The sequence below is a fragment of the Zonotrichia albicollis genome, chromosome 6 (genome assembly GCF_047830755.1).
Source record: "Zonotrichia albicollis isolate bZonAlb1 chromosome 6, bZonAlb1.hap1, whole genome shotgun sequence".
Lineage (NCBI taxonomy): Eukaryota > Metazoa > Chordata > Aves > Passeriformes > Passerellidae > Zonotrichia > Zonotrichia albicollis.
The window spans coordinates 53338441-53357543 of record NC_133824.1 but is presented as its reverse complement, the minus strand read 5'-3'; the positions used below and the strand labels follow the sequence as shown (position 1 = coordinate 53357543).

The 19103-nt window shown below is 44.6% G+C and overlaps 2 protein-coding genes across 11 annotated transcripts in view; both read right to left on the bottom strand.

Moving 5' to 3' along the window:
- The window catches only part of KIAA1549L (KIAA1549 like), a 134691-nt gene extending 125247 nt beyond the window's left edge, over positions 1-9444 (bottom strand). For all 5 annotated transcript variants that reach the window (XM_074543819.1, XM_074543816.1, XM_074543818.1 and 2 more), the window contains exon 1: positions 8967-9444. In XM_074543819.1, coding sequence (XP_074399920.1) covers positions 8967-9141 — 175 coding nt within the window. In that variant the 5' untranslated portion in view covers positions 9142-9444. The remainder of the gene's footprint in view (positions 1-8966) is intronic.
- A 4136-nt stretch (positions 9445-13580) lies between these two features.
- Positions 13581-19103, bottom strand: part of HIPK3 (homeodomain interacting protein kinase 3) — a 69172-nt gene continuing 63649 nt past the window's right edge. For 5 of the 6 annotated variants that reach the window (XM_074543812.1, XM_014269923.3, XM_005491079.4 and 2 more), the window contains one exon: positions 13581-17630. In XM_074543812.1, the coding sequence (XP_074399913.1) occupies positions 17160-17630 (471 nt within the window). In that variant the 3' untranslated portion in view covers positions 13581-17159. Of the gene's footprint in view, positions 17631-17932; positions 18000-19103 lie in introns of all 6 variants that reach the window. The other variant, XM_074543815.1, reaches the window with a different exon arrangement.

The window sequence follows — 19103 nt, the reverse complement described above, 5'->3', positions numbered from 1 at the left end:
CTGATTTTTTTTTTTAGAGAACCCACAGAGCCCATGCAGCAGGGATGAGTGTTCTGCAGCATGTTGGAGGGCTGCAGTGTAATTTCAGATAAGCACTAAACGTGCTTCCCTTCCAGCATTCCAAGGCTTTCATTAATTGCAGAGGCTGACTTGGGGCCTTTTGGAGGACAAAAAGGAGATTAATATCAAGATGCCATTGGTCTCCTACCCAGGGCACCAAGGCCCATGCTGCAAAACAGAGGAAAAAAGCTATCACAAAACAAATTAAACTATCACAAAAGGAAGAGCCCTACAGCCAGAAGGAGAGGGAAGCATCACTGACTGGTTTGGAATAAGGGTTTTTTTGTTGGGTTTTTTCCTCAATTGTTGATTGTCTCCTTATTGCTAGTGCCAGGAGACAAAGCAAACAAAGAACTGTGTTTACCTTTGTTCTCTAATATTGTGACATTTAAACAGGGTAAAGGCAAACTGTCAGATAGAGATTTTGATATTGATGACAATGATAGACTGGATTAGCAGAGAAAGGATTTGATTGATGATGGAACAAAAAGAAGATGGAATAATTAATGCCCAGGATTGAATTTTTATGGACAATCAGCCACTTTAAATTCATTTTACATTTCTACCAGACTAAATTTTTGATCTAGCATTCTTAAATTTCAGGCAAGCGTTTGACTTTGTATCTCCCATTTTGATTAATAAAACATAAAATTGATACAGTGCCTATGCAACAGACTCTAAATGATTAAATTGAGCAGCAGTGCTTTTAATAGACTCACGTGGGGACTGATTCACAGCCTTGCAGCCAACATTGCTGTCAGGGGGAAGTCAAAACTCTCTGATAAAAGCTCCCAGGTGACGGGTGGGGAGGCGAGCAACAACGAGGTCCAGCAGATGCAGCCCAGGACCAGAGCACACATGTGGAAAACAAGGGCTGGAGAGCAATTTTCCAGGGTGGGAGAGTCACAGGGGGCAGCAGGGACGGAGGGCTGGGGCTGCTGAGCAGCCTCCTTGAGGAGAGGAGAAGCACTTGGGCTGCAGGGCCATTTATCTTGCTTCTCTCAATTACAGAGTCTGCAGAGCAGGCTTGTTCCAAAAAAAAAAAAAAAAGAAAAAGTCTTGGAAGCAGAGATGAATAATCTGCTCAATGGGCAGCACTACAGGAGTGGCCTTAATTCAACTTTTACACGTGGGGAGATCAGCACTGCAACAAAAACTTGCATCATAGGGGACACCAGGCCTTGGAGGCTGCAGCTCCAGAGGGACCCCAGGCTGGAAACACCTCCAAGAGGAGGCACCAGGATGGAGAAAGGGATGAGAAATAACCTTTAAATAATCTTTGATGGAACCCTCTGGGAGCTCAAAGCAACAGGCCAGGCTTGACCACACCAGCCACTAAAACTCGCGGCTCACGCGATTCAGAAGGCAAATTTATGGCTCCTTTGTGACCTAAATGCCTGGAAATGTTTCACCAGAAAACGTTTTCCTGTGTTCTGTACTCCTTCTTATGGCCAGCCAGCACCCTTCTCCAGCCTGCACTTCTTTACTCTTTTGGATATGGGATTACTGGAGGAAAATCTCCACGTGCTCAGGAGTAACCCCAGCTGGGCAGCAGCATTTTTGTGCTCCCAGTAAAACAAAGGTTTTACTGCACTCAGTACAACACAAAGAGCTCTTGGTAGGTGATAATCTGGTGAAATTCCTTTTGATAATAACTCACTAAAACTCACTATTTTCCTTTTGAAAGCAACTCACTAACTTCACGTTAATTACCATAAAATTCATTATCTTTTTATGGTGTTTCATTGGCCTAAAGAAAGGTGTACATAGAAAATAATGGGGTTTTTTTTAATAGCAGGAGAGCCACAAAGAACACCTCATAAAATGTCCAATCAACACACCCACTTATTTTACTTAGCAAGAGATCACCGCCTGTAGACAATTTAGAGGTCAAGCTGTATTAGTCCAATAAAGTCAAACATTTGTTTTTGAACAGCAACAAACACATTTTAGATACCAAATCTTGCACAGGGAAACACACCGACAAATTCAGGAGGCTGGAGCTTTGAAAACATCCCTGTTGTATCCACTATGAGAGCTCTTGGCTGTTTCTGGACTGACAGTCAACAGCACACAAGATTTTTTCAAGTCTAATTTTATGTGTATTTAATTCAGCAGCTACACACAGCAAAAAAAAAAAAAAAAAAAAAAAAAAAAAAAAACACCACAAACAGAAAAAAAATTTTAAACCCCAATGAAACCGACCAAATAAACAAAGAAAACCACACATCAGGGTTTGAGAACTTTCAGAACTGGTGAACACCAGAAGATTCAGACAAACCTGTCAGAGAATACTGGACAGCTACAACAATCAAACCTGCAGCAGTCTTAAAAATATTCAGCCAAGACCACAGGATCACAGAAGTACTTTAAAGTTAGAGTATTGTGGAAAGCCAAACCAGAATATGCAAAATAAAACCAAAACCATCAGTTTCAAGAGTTTTTGAAAACTACCCCTAAAATTTCTCATCAAAGACCATGACAGAAAACTGTCCTGATTAGCCACGACCGCTACAAAAATCCAATTTTTCACTACTGACACATTCATCTGCCAAAGCTACTCATCAGATTAAAAGAAAGCCACACAAAGGAAGAACTCATCAAGTCTGTAATGGTTTCCTTTAAATCAGTTTTTCAGAACTTGAGTGACAAAGAACATCACATAAGCGAAATCATTTTCATTATTTTCAAAACAAAGAGCAAACTATGTGCTAAGAAACTGCTTCCTCAGGCAAACTTCCATATTCCAACTCTTTTCTTACCATTTTTACATCATTTGCCAAAATATCATGCTGGTGTCAGTTATTTCATTGTATAAGAAACAGCACAGAAAACCAAAACGTCTTTGCTTCCCATTCCTTTGGAACCTGCAGGGGTGGGTTTGACATTTTAATTTCTATGTATTTAGCTTTTTTCTTGTCTTGGTAACACTTCAAAATCAGTCTCTCAGCCTTGTGAATGATGTGCATTTATGCACCAATCTCATGTTGGCCCAGCTAGGAACGCCATCAGGTTTAATTTACGGAATCCATACTTCTCAAAGGCAGGGCACCAATTTCCTCAAAGCCTTCTCACACCTTTCCAGCTGCAGACACTGCAGTGAGACCATCACATCCCTGGGCAGCAGAGTGGTAGAGGACACTTCTGCTGCTTGTTTTTATTATTATTTACATTTATGGTTATTACCTGGGATTGCAGACAGATGGCAAGCTCCCTCCAGGAAGGTTTTCATCCTTTCACCCATCTGCAGGAGCACTGAGGAAAGCACAGCCCAGAGGGTGTCTCAGCAAAAAGGCTTTGCCAGAGAGCAGCCAAAACCCCTTTCCAGCCATAACAAGGAAAATGCAGGCACATGAGGGCAATTCAGGAGAAATTTCAGGAGAAGAGCTGCAGCTGCTCCCCTGCTGATGCACCACACCTGATGATTGATAACACCTGAAAATTGGAGGCCCACACTGGGGCTGGGTGTTTGCAGCCCTACCCTGAGTTTGCTGCCATTTCTGCCACCTGCTCCTCCCATTCAGAGCGGATCAGTTCCCTAAAAAGGTTGCTAACAGGTGATAAAATGACAGACAAGGTGTTGTGGACAGTTTTTCATCCCACAGGAAAACACGGTGGAGAAATCATGGAAAGTCTTATGAGTCTGAGGTTTTATTGTTTTCCTCTTTCATTTTTCGTTTTTTCTTCCTGCCCTCAGAATGAGGAAAAGTATTTCTTCTGATTTAACCTCCAGATCAAGTAGAAATGTGTGTAACATTTTGCTATATGTGCTGTATATATCTCCAAAAAGTAATCACTATTAAAATATATTATTAATATTAATTATACATTATATTATATTACATTAAATGTAGAACTATATATTATATAATTCATTATACATCTAGTTAATGTCTAATATAATATAAATACAATATATAATATATAATATATAATATATAATATATAATATATAATATATAATATAATAATGTATATCATATTATATTATATATAATATTATTGAATTTATATATTATTCTATATTATATCTAGAATATTATACTATATTACATTATATTATATTATATTATATTATATTATATTATATTATATTATATTATATTATATTATATTATATTATATTATATTATATTATGTTATGTTATGTTATATTATATCTAGTTATATATTCTAGATTATATATCTAGAATATATAACTAGATACATATTCTAGATATATCATATATATTATATTCTAGATTATATATTCTAGATTAATATCTAGTTAATATCTATTAAATACCCTTACTGGGAGTTTTTCTGTGTGCTGTTTGAGCTGAGAAATGCCCTGTGTAAAGCCCCTCAGTGCTATCCTACCTTGCTGGCTTAGCAGTAAAAGGCAGGCCAGTCCAGAAAGCACAGCCACTCCTCCACTGGACTCAGCAGAATGGAGTGAGAACAGTAAATAACCACCAAAATCCTTATTTCTTTTTTTTAATGAAATGTTGACATGTTTGGACATTGAATGAAATTAATCTGCAAACACTCCCGATATTTACCAGCAGCAGAAACAACCTTTCCCACACGGCTAAGAAAATACCATAAACAGAGAATTACTCACAGTCCCCTTCCTCTTGTTCATTGGCCTGACCTCAAGCAAGTGTGAAATGTTTTTAAAAAACAGCCCAGTAAAGACTAGGAGCATGCAACACACTCCTGGGTGAGTGAACACGTCAGAAAATAAGATTTTAAAGTCCCTTTACCATAAAGAGCCAGTCAGCATTCCCTACAGGAAAAACATGGACACCCTTCCATCTACTCTGAGCTACTTGCTTGTCTTATCTATGGAGAACATCAGGAAACACCTATGGAGCTTCAACAGAAGGGTTTCAGTGTGTATGAATTCAGAGCATTCTCTGGCTGTGTGGATAGAGTTATTTACTGTCAGCTAATTATTCAGCATCAGCTCAGATCCAGGAATGCAGTGGCAGAGGGTAACTCATGGCTGGAGGGTCTGTGCCAAGCACATCCATGAAAACCTCAAATCCTGCCAAAAAAGCACCTTCCTGAGTGGCCCTGGCAGCCCATTTCCAGCCCTTGCTGCAGATCCCTGATGATTTGACTGAAATGAGGCAGAACTGGGGCTTTTCACTGCTCCTTCACAGGGCACCCGAGGTGTCTGCACACATTTTGCTCTCTTGGGGTGATCAGAACATTGGAAGAGCAACATGACCAGTCTGAGACTGCTGATCTTGCAAAATGCTGGACTGGGAACTGGGCAGAGCGACCACGGGAGATGGAGAGTGCCTTTTCCTCTGTCCTCTTCCTTCTCCTGTGTGTTCATCCTTTTCCTGTGTGTTCATCCTTTTCCTGTGTCCTTATCCTTTTCCTCTGTCCTCATCCTTTTCCCATGTCCTTATCTTTCTCCTGTGTCCTCATCCTTTTCCCATGTCTTCATCCTTTTTCCATGTCCACATCCTTTTCCTGTGTCCTCATCCTTCTCCTATGCCCTCATCATTTTCCTATGTCCACATCCTTTTCCTCTGTCCTCATCCTTTTCCTGTGTCCTCATCCTTTTCCTGTGTGTTCATCCTTTTCCTGTCCTTATCGTTTTCCCATGTTCTTATCCTTCTCCTATGTGTTCATCCTTTTCCTATGTCCACATCCTTTTCCTGTGTCCTCATCCTTTTCCTGTGTGTTCATCCTTCTCCTATGCCCTCATCATTTTCCTATGTCCACATCCTTCTCCTACGTGTCCATCCTTTTCCTGTGCCCTCATCCTTTTCCTGTGTCCTTATCCTTCTCCTGTGTCCTTTTCCCTTTCCACAGAGCTGGATCTAGGGAAGGACTGGTGCCCCATGTGCTCACAGCCCTTGGGCAGTGAGGACAGCAGCCCCTGCACTCCCAGATGCACCAATTCTGGTGCTTTTTGGGCAGTTTCAGGAGCTGCCATCCATCGGGAGCTGTGGCCTGTGGGAGGTGGCTCTGGCAATCCAGCAGCTGGCACAGAGCACTCTGTGAGTTGTTCAATCACAGCTCCAGCTGGGAGAAGCAGCCCCGGCACTGGAGGTGTCCTTATTGTTTGTGAAATCATTGTTAATTAAGGTGAGGTCTCGCTGTGCTGGTGCTCAGCCAGCACAGGGGGAAATGGACCTTTCCCTGACAAGTTTATCACTCAAGCAGCCTCCACGAGCAAGCAGAAAGGGTGATTCAAAATGTAAAAGGTTTGGTTTATTGTTTCTGAAAACTTTATTTCCCCGGGCCCCCCACTGCAGTGCCTCTGATTAGCTGATCAATCTCACGAGCAGCACAAGCATGAGCAATGTGCCTTTCCCTCTGCTTTACCCAAACCATGGTGACACTGGCTGAGAGATGCTCCAGCAACACCAGATCAGCTTTCAACAGCCGCCATTCCAACCTGTGCCCTTCTTCTTTTCCCAGGGAAAATGGTGCTGGGTCACTGGTTGGACCATGGCAGGAGTCAGCCCATACCCTCAGATTCCCTCCCTCCATTTCTGGTGCTTTACTTTTTTTCTTTCTTGACAGATTATGTTCAGTTTGACCTCATTTTTGCCCTGGCCATTCTGTAATCCTGATTCATGGTGGGCAATGTAACCTTGTTTTCAACCTGAACTCAAGCAGTGGTCCTGGGGGTGACACACTGTGGAAATTAATTATTAACTCTGCATGTCACTGGGCAGTATGGCATGCAACCACCTAAAGGAGCATAAAATACCTGTAAAACTACAAATAAAACTTCTCATCTGATGTTTGAAACCTAATCACTCTGTAGTCCATGGTGAAAGTGTCCCAGGGCACTGAGCCCCTCACACAGAGATAACCAATCCCTCTGAGCCAAACAGCTAGAAACTGAATGCTCATCCTGCCAGGATCTCTCTTCAAGGAGATTGTTGCCCTTTGTGTTCAATTTTTTGTTGAAGTCCAAGGAAATATGGTTGATCTCAGAGATCAGGAGAAATTTGAGTTGTGTCCTGAAGCAGCAGCAGCACCAGACTTAAACAGGTTTTCCCCTCCATGCTCCTGGTCCCCTGCTTTGTCTTCACACACTGCAATGCTGCACACAAACCCAAAAGAAGACTGGAGCATTTACCCACGAGTGTGTGCACATGTACAGACAGAATTCACCCAGAGAGGCAAACACTGCCCAGAGGAGAAGCTGGAGTAGAAATGGTGCATGACAAGTGCTGCTCCCAGTGTTTGCTGCATCCTCCATCACCACTTGGACCCCATGGCAGTAGATCAGCTCTATCCATCACACACATCCCTGTAGTCATGCCCAAAATGAGTAAAACCACTTTTGCTTAAAAGAAATCCAGGCCTGGGCTGCTCTTTATAAACATTCTTAGGCACAAATTACGTTCTTGACTGAAAATTTGGCTCTACCACATTTTGCTCCCGACTTCAACGGGAGGCAGCACTGCATGTGCTCTGGAAGGCAGAGCTTTCAAGGTTAATTGACATCCAATTAATGCAGCTCAGCAACCATATCTAGTGATCAACACAGCGCAGGAATAGTAAAGTTTTATTTGCAATTTCAGCTGCAGGGCTCAAAGCTATCAAATACAAAAAATTATGTTTAGTATCTCACTGTAACTTCCCAATAATCTGAAATTCCCAAGCAAAGCCTATCAGTGACAGCATTTTCCACTGTGTGGGCTGTGCACACTGTGATGATGCACTTTGGCTTGGTGCTGTTGTTGCTTCTCACCCCTTTTTCTCTTTTCCAAGCTGTTTGGCTATGAGATACCTACAAATACAGAGTTTTCTTCACTTACAAATGAGATCATGGCTGTGCCATAAATACACGCAGACCACAAAGGAAGAAACAGAATATTATTAATATTAATTAATATTATTTCATCCTGCTCCTGAATCTCATCCTGAAGCATGGAGAGGTGTCTTGTTGCATTGTCAGAAACACCTCAGCTCTGAGAGCCTGGCTGCCTCCAAGGGAAGGAGCGCATCTCATAACTCAGGTGTGGTGCAGGAGATCCTGAGAAATCCAGACTGATTTGACAAGCAAAGGTAAAAAATCAGCCACTGCTCTGATCATTGTGTCACAGAGGTAAATCAGACTGTGGCATTTACATGCCCAGCACAAGTAATGCAGAGAGAGGCACTGTTCCACCAACCTACAACCTGCAGATGACAAACCTCATTATGTTACGGCTGTAAAACTGACACCAATGGCATACAATTACTGAACATTCCTGTTTAGAGCTTCAAAATGTGGACTCACACACCTAGCCCTTTCTTAAACCATTGGAATAATCTAGCCCTATATCAATTTTAGCCTCTTTTAGCATAGCCTCGGGATTATATTTGGCATCTCGATCTGGCACACACAATAACTGCCAGCAACAGTAACCATTTCTGCATTGAGGTCACCGAGAAGTCTGGAGAGCACAGGACACTGCCCGGCTCAAAAAGTCCAGAGAAACGGGGAAAAAAAATAACCCAGAAATTGTCGGAGCTTTCTTTCAGCTGCATTTGAGATTTTCGCTCACATCTCAGCACAGCTTGCCCTCTGCTAACCCCTCCTTATCTTCCCCTCCTCCCCACACACACACACACAGAGAACCACCAGAATGGATTTAACAAAAGCCTGTGCCCGTGCAAGGAGCGAGGATCCCGTCCCATCGGGAATGCGCCAGGCAGCGCTGGCTGTCTCGGGGAAAGGCACAAACCCCGAGCAGCATCCCCGGCGCACAGAGCGCCTCGCTAGGAACGGGATGCGGCAGACAAAGAGCAGGCGGCACCGGGCACCGGGCACGCTTCGCCTTCTCCCGCATCCCTCCGGCACGGGCTGGGCTGGCTCCCGGTGCGGGCGATGCTGCTCGGAGCATCTCCCGCGCATCTCCCGCGCTGCTGCTGCCGCTGCTGCCGCCGCTGCTGCTGCTTACCGGGCTGGGCGCGGGCGCTCGGCGGTCCGGCCGCGCTCAGGGCCAGGAGCAGCAGCACGGCCGGGCCCGCTCCTCCTCCTCCTCCTCCTCCTGCTGCTGCTCCTGCTGCTGCTGCTCGTCCCGCGGGCCGGGCGCTGCGCGGGGGCGCTGGGCCGGGCGCTGCCGCCCGCCGCATCCCCGCGCCTGGCACGGCCGCGCTCAGCGGGCAGCGCTGCCCATGGCCGGCCCGGCTCTGGAGCGGCGGCTCCGCAGGCGGGCGGCGGCCGAGGGGGCGGAGCGGGGGCCCCGCATGCCGCCCGCGGGGCTCTGCCCGCCCAGCGCCGCCCGGCCCGGCTGCCGGGGAACCGAGCTGCACCCGCCCAGCCAGCCAGACACCCACAAAGGGCTCTAGCGCCAGCCCCGCTCCCCGCCCTCCGAGCGTGGGGAGGCGGGAGAGGGGGCGGCGCTGCCGGGGCCGCCCGCGGGGACCCTCTGCAGCCCCCTGGGCCGGGAGCGGCTCTTGGGGATGCGGCACTGGGTCCTGGGATGGGGCACTGGGTCCTAGGGATGGGGGTCTGGGTCCTAGGGATAGGGGACTGGGTACCGGGATGGGGCACTGGGTCCTGGGGATGTGTCACTCGGTCCCGGGATGGGGCACTGGGTGCTAGGGATGGGGCACTGGGTCCTGGGATGGGGCACTGGGTTCGGGGATGGGGCACTGGGTCCCGGGATGGGGCACTGGGTCCTGACCCGTGCCCGGCTGACAGCGGCTCTCGGGATGTGTCACTCGGTCCCGGGGATGTGTCACTCGGTCCTGACCCGTGCCCGGTTGACAGCGGCTCTCGGGATGTGCCACCTCCCCGTGTGCCCCGCACCACCTTTGGGTGCAAGCGGCGGTGCTGCGACATGGCCAGGCTGAAGTGACTCTGCGCTCGCTGATGTCCCGAGCTGGGAGTGGCCGGGCCGGGCCATGTCCAGAGATGTCCCTCGTTATCCCAGGCACAGCAGCCAGCACCTCGTCCCGGCAAAGCAGCCCGAGCATCCCTGGCAGCATTTCTGCGAGTGCAGCAGCAGCTCTGGGGATAAAGGAGCTCGAGGGTAGCGCAGGAGGTGACCAAAGTGGCAGCTGCGTGCTCAGCCAGCCGCTGTGCACAAACACAGAGAGGTTTTCTCTGGTGCTCCATCGCTCCCTGCCTGGCCGGGACGGGGCTCAGACACCCAGGCTCGCAGGCAAGCTCCAGGACAGGGAGGATCCTCTCTGTTCTGCCTTACGGTACGACACGAAGAGCACCCTAGGGATGTGCTCTGGACAGCAGAGGGCTCTGCCCAGCTGCTGCCTCACACCCGGCACTGGGCACTCCATTTAGCGTTTTCTCCAGGTCCTGTTTGCAGCAGAAGCAGCCGGAATTCTTTATCCTGGCAGCGTCTCTTCGCTGAACTGCATCCATGAACTCTTTCACGGCCGCTGCCCGTGCCTGCGGGTGATGGTGGGAGGAGAAGCAGTGCAAGGGCGGCTCTGGGGCACAGCTGCAGGACCCCCAGAGCCGCTCCTGACAGGCTGCAGCATTGCTTACACGCAGGAAAGCCGCCCCAGCCTCCCACAAACTCTGCTCTGCTGGAAGCTGTCGTGCTGAGAAATTCTTAGAAGTCAGGTTTGAGGGCGAGCAAACCTCAGCATGGGCCAGCCACAGCTTGACACCCGGGTACCCAGGCGCTGGCAGCATCCACAGCCCTGAGAACCCATAATTACACATTTATCTGACTGGTGTCACCAAAGCAATTATGCTGTCCCATTTCCACCGCTTTGCTTTCCCCCCCCCCAAATCACTAATTCATTCCGTGCAAAATTAGCTTCCCCTTGATGAGTGCCAGCGATTATCCGGAGCAAAGATGGCAGTTTGTGATTATTATTATTATAGTGAAATGGAGCTTGCTCATCACTCTGCTCAATCCAGGGCCAGCACGTTTAGTGCGGGGCCCTCTGCTGGCACAAACCTCATTTCATCGTTCTCCTATTTTTCTAGGTTTTGACAGAACTCGACTTTGTAAAAGAGCCATCAATAAGTTAATTTTCACAGTACTTTTTTCAGTCTAGCTCTCAAGCATTATGGTTTTCTCTTAATTTTCCATTACAGGGTGTGTGAGCATGTATTATGTAGAAAATACAAGTAGCAGATTGAGTTATTTCAAAGGATTTTAACAATGTGTATTTTCCAGAATGAGGAATGGATCTTATACAGCTATTGAAAAAGCACTGGGGTTTCACTTCCTAAATTTAACTTTTCTAATCCTCTTTGGGTTGTTTTGGGTTTTTTTTCCAGATGCAAAATTGCCTTGCTTGCACTGGACCTACTGCAAGCATCCCAAATCTTGCTTCTTCTTATGAGGGATCCCATAAGATGAGGATTTCATTCATGGAGGAGAAGTGACTGTGGTCAGGCAGTGACACTTGAAAATGAAAATATGAAAATTCAAGCACAGAATGGAGTACAGCCTCCAGGCACCTCTGCCAACAGGCTGTAGATTCTCCCAACCCACCATTTCAGAGTCTGAAAAGAATCCATCCAAATGTGTACTTCATCCCCACAGCATAAAGCTTTATTATTCTAACAAAATATACTCAGTGCTGTTCCCCACGACAAGGGCAGGTAGAATTATCTGAACCTGCTTAGAGCACAAACCCACCCCTCCCCAGAGAGAAAATGCAACTTCCTTCCTACAGGTGGGAGGCAGGAAGACCTAATTAACATTAATCACCCTCAAACCTTCCCCATGACTTAATGAGCCTTCCTGCTCAGCAGGGCAGGAGAGGCAGGAGGGGCTGCTGCCTTTTCCTGCTGCTCCCAGAGCTCTGCCCTGCTCACACAGCCCCTGATGAACCTTTCCCTCTCCAGTGGGGAGCAGCACTGCCCACAGCCCTCCCAAAACTCCCACTCGTGCTGCCTCAGCCCCCTGCGGGAGCTTGGCAGTGTGCATGAGCTGCAGGGCTGAGTGTGACTCCACCTGCCCAGCTGGAAAGCCAGGCTCATTCACTGAGCCCCTCAGCCCTGCATGTGACAGCCCCATTGGCTCTGGAAGGTTTTCCTTGAATGAATTTGCCATCTTCAGTGCAGTACAAGCATGTACTTTGCATTTAGTGACAGGGAAAATACCCAATTTCAAAGCAGTGTTTGTCATCCTGAAGACAGTTAAAGAGGAGAATGACACACATAACTCCCTGTGCACAGGATGGGAAAGAACACAGGGGATAGTTGGACATCATTACTAACAGAAAGCACGAACAGAAAGGACTTCACAGGCAGAGAATTCACTTTGAAAGGCTCAGGCTGCCTTTCCTTCTTTGTTAGATGCTGCCAGAAGTGAGAGTGTGAAATGCACCGAGCCAGAGGCCCTGTCTGCGATGGGAAAAGTGGGATCTAGACACCAGCATGCATTTAAAAGTCAACAATACACGAGGATAGCTGTAAAGAAGGGGAAGGAAGCAGGTTTTGAAGCCACAGGTGTCTGCAGAATTTGGACAGAGGCATTTACACATCACCCGAGGCACAGAGCTGCAGGAAAAGCTTTGCAGACACTGTGACCAACTGCACTGCAGCACAGTGACAGATCCACATCAGCACCATCTGATCCTCATCAGATCTCATCTGATCCTTACACTTAGCACTTTAAAGCTTTCTGTCAACTCTGAACTATTCTGACATCAAAAATACACTGCACTGTCATTTCAGCCTTCCACATTTCATTTCTGACTGACCCTAGAACACAGCGCTGTGACCGTGTTCACAGGGGCTCTTAGATGAAATAAGAGATGAAGATCTGACTCCATGTTTCAGAAAGCTTAATTTGTTATTTTATGATGAATATTACATTAAGACTATACTAAAAGAAGAAAAGGTTTCATCAGAGAGCTAGCTAAGAATAGAAAAGAATGATAACAAAGCTTCTGTCTCGGATAGAGTCCGAGCCAGCTGTGCTGTGATTGACCATTAATTAGAAACATCCAAAATGAGCCAATCACAGAAACACCTGTTGCATCCCACAGCAGCAGATAATCAATGTTTACATTTTGTAAATTTACATTTTGTCCCTGAGGCCTCTCAGCTTCTCAGGAGGAAAAATCCTAAGGAAAGGATTTTCCATAAAAGTTGTCTGCGACACAGTGCCAGGCACAGAAACCCCCACCCAACCACGGGGTTTAGGAAGCACTGCACCCCCAGGGCAGAGTGAGCACATTTGGCTGACAACAGCAGGGCCAAATGTGCCCTCCATGGATGTCTGGTCCATAGCAGGTGGCCATCTGGAGGCACTGACCGTGTGGGGCCATCTGTGGCAGCAGCAGCAGCTGCCACCAGCTTGGCACAAAGCTCAGCAGCAGCGAGGTGTCTGCTGCTATCTGGGCCACATCACCTTCCTCTGAGCCTGCCAAAGTGGGACATCCAGAACAAAGAGCCTTGAGGTGTGGCTGCACTGAAGATGGCTTCTCAAGACCCTCTGAAGCAAGCTAATAAAATTTAAAATTTCAAAAAGAAGCTCAGTTGAATGATCACGTCAGAATTTTAGAGCCCTCTCGATGAATTTTCATCATCTTTGCCTTCGTGTAACACAGCGACAAAATAAAAGCCACCACAAGTCATCTGCTGCAATATATATTTTAATTCAAAGTGAATCTTGACAGTAATACACCATAAATTCTTATTTTGACACTCACCAAAATAGTCACCTGGAAAACCCGCTTTTTGTGACAAAGTACAGAAGGCTTGGTCACATTTAAATCACTGAGAACTAGAAAGAAATACTATCGCAAACTGTAAGAGACATTACATCCATAAAAAATTTTCCCAGTCCTCATATTGTAATATTGCACAGTGCAATTGCTACATGGCCAACTAGTGTAGCAGAGAAATCCAAAGCAAAAAAAAAAGCCACAAGTCTACAAATTGTTAAACAGTAACAGTTCAACCTCATTAATCAAGTCTCTATCACTGGGTGTTTCTAGAACAAGTCTTCCTACAGCTTGCAGTGTGATTTAACTTTTACTTAACACAAACCACATTAATTAGCAGTAAAAACAGAAAATTTAAAAATTAAAACAAAAAAAGAGGAGTTAATACAGTAGCATATTTGACCAATAAAACACCCTGAAGTTAAAAACTGAACACAAGAAATTCATCATATAAAACCTTGCAAATTAAAGTAATATGCAGATATGCAATTCCATAGTCATGCAGTGTTTTATTTAAAAAAGGCATTAAAACGGTATTGTGTAAAAACGCTTCTCAGAGGATGACTTTTTTCACAGAAAAGACCCTCACCCTGAAAGCTTTTTTTTTTCTGCAGATGGGCCCCAGACACTTGCAGTGACAAGAGTCTGTTCTCTCAGAGTACATTGCGGGAGGAGGGGGGAAAGTCACCGGGGGTGCTGAATTTAAGCTGTGACAGGATCCCCCCAAAATATTTCATTCTTTGAAATGTAGACATTTCTAAGATTACAATACAAAGAAAGAGCAGCAGATCTAATTTGGGGGAGCATTTCCAGCAACCCTTCCCTGCAGAGGGCAGGACACTGTGGGGGTGATACACAGAGAACCGTGTCAATTCAACAAGCACCAAACCTCAAGCACAGTAAAAAGAAAGGACAGAAAATACATCAGACCCATGATGATCCCCGTGGCCCCAGGAAAAAAAAAAAAAAAAAGAAAAAAAAAAGAAAAAGCAGGGGTTTTTTTTTGTTGTTTGTTTGGTTTTTGTTACCAGGATACAAAAATCAATGTGCTCTGCTTGCATTGGTGGTTCTTGGTGCGTCCATTGCCTGCAATGGAGTGAGCACCAAAAAGAGGGAGTGAACAGAAAAACAGCACGAGTTTGAAGTGGTAAAGGTGGACATCCAATTTGACTCCCCATGTTTAGGCTTTACGTACATGTTGGTAAGATTTCAAATTCATCAGGATACTCCTAAGTTGCTAATGTATACTTCATATACACACACACTTGTACAAAATGCATAGAGTTGATTACTAAAAACATTGAAAGTTTTGGGAAAAATTACGTTTCTTAATTTTCAGTGTGATTAAAAATGTACTGCTGGTATTTTCTCTTTTTTTTTTTTTTGTTCTAATACTGTTGTATTTTAGTTATTACTTAAAAAATAAATCAAATGTAGGCACATTTATTTCATTCAGACATTCATTAAATAAAACACTGCTTGTGTTAGTGGAGTAAAGAAAAAGATTACCAGTTATTAGCTTATTGACAGAGTTAAACTCAAATGCTTTGCACTCTTATTCCAGTCAACATTGCAAGGATTGTATTCCAGATTTTGTTTTAAAAAAAGTTAAGTCAAGCCTGCAAGATGCAGCTTCTTAAGTGTCTACACAATGCCAATATGAAAACATAAAAAAATTAAGTTACATTAATACATCCACTTATATGCAGTGATGAGCTCAAAGTTAATGGAGATAAAATACTGATGCAAATAACACACCCCAAAAAAACATATGCAATCATCTTCCATCATTTACAGTATAGTAGTTACGACACTTCAAACATGAAAACAAAATAAAAATTAAAAAAAAATAAAATAAACCAAACCCAAACCCCAGCTTCTATTTCATGTAATTAGACTTGTACAGAAATTAGAAGGCTAAGAAAGAACTAGTTAATCACCTAATTTCACAGCTATCTGAAGTGGCAATCATTATATAGCAGCTTATCTATGATACATTCAAGATAAATGATACAATTTATTACTTGCCCATAAGCTAAAACACAGCCTCAGCTTAATACCTTCCATAAATCCCATCTCTACACTACAGTATACTTGAGGTCTATGAAAAAGTAGCTACCTTTTATAGGAAATGGATGATTAAGTCTTTGGTGCTGCAAAAGCAACTTCATTTGAACAAAACAAAAAACGAAAAGACACACTTCCTAAGGAGAGAAAAAAAATAATAATAATAATAATAATGCAAAAAGCATGTAATTTACGTCCCTGACGGAATGTATTAAATAAGCAAACACCCACAACAGGCTAAAACAAATACTATTCATGTAAAAAGACTAAAATCTCTCCCATGCATAAATGAAAGATTGCACACAAAGAACTCACATCTTTTTCAAGCTTCAACAGTAAATATTCTGCTACTAGTTATTAAATACTGCATGGTTTGCTCAAGCTAAGATGAAACCACATCATGGATCAACGAGCACTTGGCTTCTCCTTTCATTAGCTAGTCAGTCATGCCTACCTCACCTCTAAACATTTTATTATGTCCAATTAGACAAACACTTTTAAAATAAACTACTTAGGTCGTATTGCAGTTCCATTTACCAGTATGAAATACTGTCTTGCATGTTTCTACTCAATAGCTACTGAATCAACTTTCCTTAAGCACTACTAAAGTCCTGTCTTGAAGCTAGATCATTCTGGGGGGGAAAAAAAAGACAGCAAAATTCAGCTACAGCAAAACATGCTGCCTTCTCAATCAGGAAAATACACCCAATACTAAAATAATACCACACAAAACCCAAAATGAGCATTACGCTATCAAAAAATCAGCAGATCTGAATTTTTAAGTGCTGCAGTCCTCAACATTTATATATAAGTAATAACATTAACAACCTCAAATATTTAAGGCACTATGTGTGGGAACAGTTTACAATGCAGCTGAGATTATTAGGACAACAACATTTAAGAGCAATGTTTAGGCCTTTTCTTTGCCCATGCAAAAGACACATGCAATGTGAAGAACAACAGCTCAACTTTTAGATAAGTGACTCAACATTTAAACACCAAGATACGCAACACAAACGAGTTTACTTCCACACCTGTACTGCTGACACATGTGCATCTGTTGCTCTAGTTCTGTACACTGAATGGCTTCCCAAATGTAGACGTGTCTTGCACTAGTTAGAAGGCAATTTTATAAAAAATAGCAGGAGCAAAACCAGATTTCTGCTCCCATAAGTCACCTGTCTAAAGTTACTATATAAGAAGATAACATGACCAAAGACAAGTTATACCAAATGTGCAAAACACATTAAAAGTGAGTTTGTTTTTGTTTTTTTTTTTGTTTTTTTTTTTAAAGCTCAGAGTTGTTTAAATTGCACCCAAGTCTACATGATTCAAAAAAATAATTTTCCTGTTGTGCCATGGCTAAATACGTAACAAACACCACGCTCCTTCTCCGGCCAGAGCTCCTGAGCAGGGGCGAGCTCTCACATGAAGGGGTACTGGCCGAGCTTGCTGGGGCTCAGCGGGAAGGCGGCGTAGGCGGCGGGCGAGGCGGCCACGTACGAGTGGGGCGGGAAGAGGGCTTTGTATTGAGTCTGCTGCAGGCTGGGCGAGGGCAGCAGGCGGGGGTTGATGCCCACGGGCACCTGGTGCACGATGCCGTTGCCCGGGTGGCTCAGCCCGTAGGGCGGGTGCTGCAGCAGCGCGCGCGACGCGCAGGGCGAGGCCAGCAGGTGCGCCACGGGCGCCGGGGAGGCGTAGGGCAGCAAGGTGGGCTGCCCAGCCAGGTGGGAGCTGCCTGGCAGGTGGCTGGGGCTGCCCTGGGGCAGGGAGAAGGCGTGGCTGGCCACGGTGCCCACCAGGAAAGGCTGCTGCTGCTGCTGGGGCTGCTGCGGGCGGCGCGGGGCGAAGTTGCCGTTGTTCCACTCCTGAGGCCCCGAGGAGAAGTGCTGGACCTGGCCACACACACACACAGAGAGAGAGAGAGAAACGGGCAGGGCTTAGAGATCCACAGAGCACAGAGAGGGGAAAAATGGAGGAGAATGCACTAAAACTAGTCAACTTAAAATCGGGAGGAATATAGAGACGGGGATTATTAATGCTTCGACAGAACAAAAAAAAAAAGAGACATTAGCTATTTAGGCAGCAGCACAGACAATAAGAGATGGAAAACAGAACACAAGTTATTTTTAATGCTCTTGCAAAGGGGAAAAAAAAAAGGATAAAATGCCATGCTGGGCTGTTTTAACAGAAATACCATGTATCACATGAGCAAGGTGCTTATTCCACTCTACTCAGCACTGGCTTGGCATCAATTGGAAGTGCTGCATTCAGTTTGGGCACCATAATGAGGCACAAAGAGGACAAATAGGAGAGAAATTTTAGAGGAGAGCAGGAAAAATAATAAACGGATTGAAAAATATCTGAGACAACTAGGCAAACAGAAGTCTAGGTCTATGATCACAGGAAGATGTGGCAATCATTAACAGTTACAAAGAGAAAAGACTAAAAATCAATTACTCCCATTAAATAATGCAGATTTCAAACTACACAGGGCTTCTACCAAAGAAGAAAGGATCAGCATAAATTTTTGTAATGAAAATAACGTTCTACACTTTCTGCCAAGAGGCTGAGGAGCTGCAGACACTGAAGAGATTAAAAATTAATACCATGCTGATCATATTAAGGTTTGCTTAGAATTAATTAAACCAATCCTTTTGCATAATCATGCAGAAGGGGAGACTGTGTCACCCACCCAAATGTTTCTTTCAATCTAAACTATTCAACTCATTATTGCTAAATCCTCTTATCTACATATAGCATGCTTTCATTTAGCATTTAACTGACAATATTCACAGTTTCTCTGTAAGACTTACACAAACAGGTACTGCTCTAACATTAATGCACCTCCAGCTATCTAACCAAAAGCTCAATGCAGCCACAGCTCCAAGATAATTAATTAAAAGGGGCTTAAGCTTGATGTCACGTGTGAGCTTCAGTCCTCAGCCACAGCAGACACATTTGCTGTGTTGTTGGGCAATGATAAAAGTAACTTTTAAATTAGCTTTAGGTATCTTCTAACATAGGATGGAACTACAATCACAGTCTCATCTCCCCTCCAGCTTCATTACCTGGCAGCAAAGGTAAGAAATAGTTGGGTTTGCTGAGCTGTATCTCACCTCTGGACACTCAAACTAAAAGATTTTCATGCACACTACTGACAGAACAACACTGCCATACAGCTGCAGATTTTAACTGCACACTATGAGTATTTTAGCATTTGGATGTAGGAATAACAAATGCTAACATATTTTTCTTTTTGTCTGGCGTTTTGATATAGTGCAAGCACTGACAATTTTCCCAGCGTGGCTTTTCTGTTTGTTTTTTTTTTTAAATAGAGTCAGCTGTGTAAAGATAATTACCCAAAA